This window comes from Orycteropus afer, unplaced genomic scaffold (assembly GCF_000298275.1).
Source record: "Orycteropus afer afer isolate SDZICR_OR568_19922 unplaced genomic scaffold, OryAfe1.0 scaffold00028, whole genome shotgun sequence".
Classification (NCBI taxonomy): domain Eukaryota; kingdom Metazoa; phylum Chordata; class Mammalia; order Tubulidentata; family Orycteropodidae; genus Orycteropus; species Orycteropus afer.
The window spans coordinates 19,505,620-19,511,814 of record NW_006921615.1 but is presented as its reverse complement, the minus strand read 5'-3'; the positions used below and the strand labels follow the sequence as shown (position 1 = coordinate 19,511,814).

General features: G+C 41.4%; 1 protein-coding gene across 1 annotated transcript; it reads left to right on the top strand.

The window, feature by feature from the left end:
• Positions 1–4,505: 4,505 nt before the first annotated feature.
• UCN3 (urocortin 3) lies at positions 4,506–5,003 on the top strand. Its single transcript, XM_007935464.1, has one exon. The coding sequence runs from the start codon at positions 4,506–4,508 to the stop codon at positions 5,001–5,003; it is 498 nt and encodes a 165-aa protein (XP_007933655.1).
• The last annotated feature ends 1,192 nt before the right edge of the window (positions 5,004–6,195 follow it).

The window sequence follows — 6,195 nt, the reverse complement described above, 5'->3', positions numbered from 1 at the left end:
GGTCTTAAAATGCCTTATTCTACTTCCACTCACTCAGAGTCTTCTTTATTTGGTGGAAAAACAGAAATCATTTAATTCTTTCAGTCCTTTTTTTATTTTATTTTATTTTATTTCATTTTCTTTTTAGTAGGGGCCTCTGGCGTTCTGAAGTAGAAAAATAAGGGAATCAGAACAAAGAGATTCTCTAAGTCAGTCCCCTGATCTCATAAATGAAAATGTTGGACATTCAATGAACATTCCTAAAGTCATTGAACTTTTTAATGGAGGGGCAGGACTGAGGATCAGGTCTGTGAAAGGAACAATCTATGAAAGGAACCAGACAGAGGCCAAAGGAATAGAAAAGGAAGTTTCTCCCTAACTTAACCACCAATGTTAACCCTTTCTTTTGTGAGTTGTTTTTTGGTTGTTTAAATCCTTTCAGTGTTAATGAAGCATTCAAAACTACTCCCAAGCTTTAAGATGCCTTTGAGGTATAAGCCATGATTCGTACTGCACTTATGTAGAAAGAACTAACTAGATGTTCAGTAAATGATAAAGCCTGGCTATTGAACATACTTTTTAAAGAAAGCATAAATCCATTCTTCCACAGAGGCCTACAAAATATTCTCCAGGAACTTCAGCATACAATTCTAACATGTGCAGAGACAGAGTGGAATAGTTGGACCAGTAGTTCTTAGAGAGTGGTCCCTGGACCATCAGCATTAGCATCATCTAGGAACTTGTTGTTGTTGTTGTTATGTGCCATCGAGTCGGCCCCGACTCATAGCGACCCCTCCTTGGGTTTCCGAGGCAGTATCACTACAGTAGTAGGATTGCCCAACCTTCCCTCCGAGGAGTGGCTGGTGGGTTTGAACCGCCAGCCTTCTGGTTAGCAGTCAAATGCTTTAGCCATTATGCCACCAGAGCTCCTAGAAGTCCAAATTCTCAGACCTTACAGAAGACCTATTGATTCAAAAACTCTTGGGATGAGGCCTAGTAACTTGTGTTTGAACAGTCCCTCCACATGATTCTAAAGAGCTTTGAAGTTTGAGAACCATTTATTTAAATAAGGGAAAGGTAAAAAGAGTCTGCCTTGATTGGGGTGCAAAGGGTTGTATGTAGCCAAGAAATACAAGCAAAACACAATAGAACAAGGATATTTATTTGCAGGATCAAATTGCCTGGCTTATATATAATAAATGCACTTTAGAAAAGATTGTGTATAAATCAAGTCTTATCCTTAAAGACTTGCAGATTATTTATGTGCAGACAGATACGAGCCAGCTTTTATTAAGTGCCTGGTTATACCAAGAGCTTTCATTTTTAGTTAATCTTTCACAATGGCTTTTATGAGGTAGTCATTGTTATTCCCATTTATCAGGTGAGGAAACAGAAATTCGGAAACGTTAAGTAATCTGCCCAAGGCCATCAGACAAAGATGGAATTTGAACATGTGTCTATCTAACTCCAAAGTCCTATGTTGTTTTCACTACACAATGTTACATGCCTAAATGTAGCTAGTTTAGAAATATGAGTTATTTTAAACAAGGATCATGCATTTTTTCGTAACCTTTAGATAAAACGAGCTCCAAAATTTTACAATGCAAAACAAATGAACAAACTATTAAAACAACTTAATTTCTTAGGGGAAAAAAAAATCAAGAAAAGAAGGCAATAGTACAATGAGGAGTGCCTAGGAAAGCAACAGTTTTGTCAGAACACTTGCCAAGTAAATATATCTGTTGTGTGTGTGTGTGTGTGTGTGTTTCTGTTTGTCTGTCTCCAGGGCAAGTGAAAGAGCAATGACACAGAAAAAGAAACAGAATATGGACTGAGATTCAGTTTTGGTTTTGTTTTTAATGGTCAATTCTAGTCTTCATCCATTTACAGCATAGAGAAATTTGGAAGGGATCTTGAGTCCATTACCATTCATTTTGTAGAAAATGACCTGCCCAAGGTCACATTGACAATAAGCTGCACAGCTGAGACTAGAACTCAGGCCTCTGACTGCCAGCCTCCTTCCTGTCACTGTTGTACACAGAAAACAAAATGATGCTATGCCACCTAGCACGAGCTTAATGTTCAGAAGAATCCTTAAATCAATTTGTTTATCCTATTTTTTTTTTTTTTTTTTTGCTCATTCTAAAACTATCATCATAAAGGAATTTTACCAAGTTTCATAGATAATCACTTACTACTGTGGAAGCCAAATATGTCATAGGTAATAAAAGTCACTCCAAGTTTAGATAAAGCACCCCAGCTCAGCCTTTCACTATTTGCATCTCATAGGAAAGCAGAGGATATGTTTCATTCTAAAGATGCAGCCTGAGAAAAAGGCTCTAGCAGGATATCAACATGCCAGGGCCTACAGAACGGCCAGCTATGCTTAGTCTAGGAGGAGTTTAGATAAAACCCCAGATGTTTTACATTTTTGAACTCATACTTTCTCTCATGAATGATTAAGGACGCCAATGAGAAATGACAATCATGTGCTTGTTTCGGAGCTGGAGACAGTGTGTGCCCAGTGACTAGGCAAAGGGGATGAGAGGAGTCAATCCTAAGATGCAGGAGGTAAACTCTGCCATTCACAGTGTTCTTAAGGGATAGTGACCACAAACCACACTGATTCTGATCACTTTCTCAAACAACTGTGTGTTATTATTGCAAAGGAGACAGACTGGGCAGAAGGGCATGGGGGCTCAGCACAAGCTCTTCTCCACTGCTGGAAAAAGCAGTCCAAAGTCCTTGTCTAATGCTATTGATCAGTGGGCTGACAACTACAAGCATATGGAAGGCTTATATATGGGTCAAATATCAGAACTCTAAAACCCAAACAAGTACCAGTTACAGGAAGGCCACTGATCTGGATGTTTTTACTGGCACATGTTTCATGACCCAAACTAAGTTTTCTTTTTTGTTCTTTTTTTAAAAAATAAAAGAACAGATTGAAATGGTCACCATTGATGATGCTTCTTTCATACCTCACAGTACCTCCTTCTTGCCCAGGAGATAATTGTGCAAACCACCTGCATTTAAAATACCAAAAAAATGCACATGAAGAAGGCATTAAGTTACTCCCAGTAAAGTATAAAACCCACTGCCATTGAGTCGATTCCAGCTCATTATAACCCAATTGGAATCAACTTGATGACAGTGGGTTTTAATAAAGTATACCCTTGAGAAGCAGTGACCCTGGGTTGATTCTGGGACAATTACTCTTATTCAGCCTGACTTGTAACCATAAATAAATAAATACAAAAAAAAAAATCTATCGCCATGGAGTTGATTGTGACTCATAGCAACCCAGTGGGACAGAGCAGAACTGCCCCATAGTTTCCAAAATTGTAAACTTGTATGGAAGCAGGCTGACACATTTTCCTCCTGCAGAGTGGCTCCAACTGCCAGCATTTCGGTTAGCAGCCACTTTAACTGCTGTACCACCAAGCTCTTTACTTAAAACCAGGGACACACGCATATTAGAGACAACTGACAGTTTTAGGATTGAGGTCCTATGATTAGAGAGTATAGGTTTTCTTATGAGATACTTAAAGTCTCACACAGAGACCAAGCTGATTTTGGCTTCATAAATGCTGTGGTCAAACTAACCAAGTTAACAAACATGATTGTTCTTACAGAAAGATAGTAGCAGAGTATTAGTCTTGACGATCTGCCTCAGAAACATGACTAGACCACCAACCATGAGGTCTTTAAGCAATAGGTTTGTCTTGAATTAACCTTGCTAATTAAGAGAGAACTAAAAATTTGCCTGGCTGCTGAAATAAATCAAGTTAGGCTAATAGATATAGTTAAGAACTTTGTTATTCACATAGGGCCTGTGTCTACCTACAAGGCTAAATTAAATAAAATCCATAAATACTAGTAGAGTACCAAAAAAAGCAAAACAAACTCACTGCTGTCGAGTTGGATCCAACTCATAGCAAACCCTCTGTGGGTTTCTGAGGCAGTATCTCTGCGGAAGTAGCTTGCTCAATCTTCCTTCCAAGGAGTGGCTGATGGGTTTGACCCCAGCCTTCTGGTTAGCAGTCAAATGCCTTAGGTCATATGCCACCAGAGCTCTAACTAATAGAGTAATGGTCCTCAAACTCAGTGTTCAGCAGAATCGCCTGAAGGATATATTAAACAACAGAGTTTTTTATTTACTAGGTCTAGAGTGAGACCCAATAATTATTTGCATTTCTAACAAGTTCCAGGGTGACATTGATGTTGCTGGTCTGGAGACCACATTTTGAGAACTATTATAGTAGAATATTAGCAACATCCTATTGGATTTTAGGAGCCCAGAGTGATGTGCATGGTTAATGTGCTTGGCTGCTAACCAAAGGTTTAGAGCTTCAAGTCTACCTAAAGGTGCCTTAGAAGAAAGTCCTGATGATCTGCTTCTGAAAAAACAGTTCTACTCTGACACATACAGGGTCACCATGAGTTGGAGTCAACTTGACAACAAGTTCTGGCCCCTAAACCCTTTTCATACCCATTCCTTCCACATCTTTTCTACTACAGGAGAGATGCTGATGCCAGCCCACTTCCTGCTGTTACTGCTGTTGCTCCTAGGGACCCCAAGTGCAGGCCTCTCCCATAAGTTCTACAAAGCTGAGTCCATCTTCAGCTGCATCAATGCAGCCCTGTCTGAAACCAAAAAGAGCCAGTTGGAGGATGAACCTCTACTGAGTAAGAGAAACTTCCACTATCTGCCTAGCCAAGACTCATCTTCAGGAGCAGAGGAAGAGGAAAAAAATGAGGACAAGGAGAAAAGGACCTTTCATGGTTCTGGAGGTGGGGGTGGAGGTGGAAGTACCCGGTACAAATCCCTGTCCCAAGCACAGCTCAAGGGGAAGCTCTACCAGGACAAGGCCAAGAGTGATCGACGTACCAAGTTCACTCTGTCCCTCGACGTCCCCACTAATATCATGAATATCCTCTTCAACATTGCCAAGGCCAAAAACTTGCGAGCCAAGGCAGCAGCCAATGCCCACCTGATGGCACAGATTGGGCGGAAGAAGTAGAAGTAAAGGGAAGGCAGGAGGACAGCTCATCAGAGAGGTCGAGTGTAGAGATTGAGGGGAGACCAGGAGTTTGCCTGTCCAGCTGGTTTGGATTTTGAAGAATCAGTCCAGTGTATAGGCTGCTTTAACTGCCTAACCCCTCTGAACTTTTCTTACCTCCAACCCAGTTTCCCTTCTCCTCTGTATATATATACAGAAGTGCAGTATTGTTCAACATTTAAAGATACAAGGCAGTGACTGCCTCTTTCTGTGTCCTGTTCTCTTTCCTCGTGAAAGGAGGCCAAGTTCTCACATTCCATCTCTCCAAGCTCCTCCCTGTTGACTTCTTGCCCAAAATGAGAGCAGTCAGTGTTCCCCCCCTTTCCACACATCAACCCCTGCCAATGCAGGAAGATGAAGAGACACACTACTCCCCACTTTGCCACCAAACCCCTTCCCTATCTTCTTATCCCTATTAAAACCAATGGCTTCTTGAACTCCTGGCTTGTTTCAGTTTCTCTTCTTTCAGTTAGCTGTATTCATGTCTCTGATATAGGAAAGGGAAAGGCTAATGTGGGAGGTTACTGAGAAATCAAATCCTGGTCTCTCCCAGGAGGGGAATGGTTTGAAGGGCTTGGGAGGTGGGAAGAAGAGATTGAGGGAGGCCAAGGAGAAGTTCTGTGTCAGCTATTGTCATTAGATCAACAGCCACTTTCATGGCCTGGTTTTACCAAGGGACATAATTTGGGATGTTTCGGAATGAGTATCTGGGCTAAAGGGAGAGAGAGCTTTAAATCGCCCACCTCTTGACATCCCAGGGAGCTCTGGTGGCATAGTGCCTAAGACATTTGACTGCTAACCAGAAGCCTGGCAGTTCAAACCTACTAGCCACTCCTCAGAAGGAAGGTTGGGCAATCTACTTCTGTTGTGATACCACCTCAGAAACCCAAGGAGGGGTTGCTATGAGTCAGATCCGACTTAATGGCAGTGAGTTTGGTTTGGTCTGACATCCCAACCACCTCCATGGCTCTCTAGGACACAGGGCCACTAATTCTTTAGCAAGTTCTCACTAAACCCACAGTAACTGCCCAGCACTGTGTTGCATGTTGTGGGAGATACAAAATGTGTGAGGCAACAGTGTCAGGGAAGAGACACAATCAAAATTTGAAACAGAAGCAAATATTGTCAGAGAGTATAAAAGTGATGAACAATG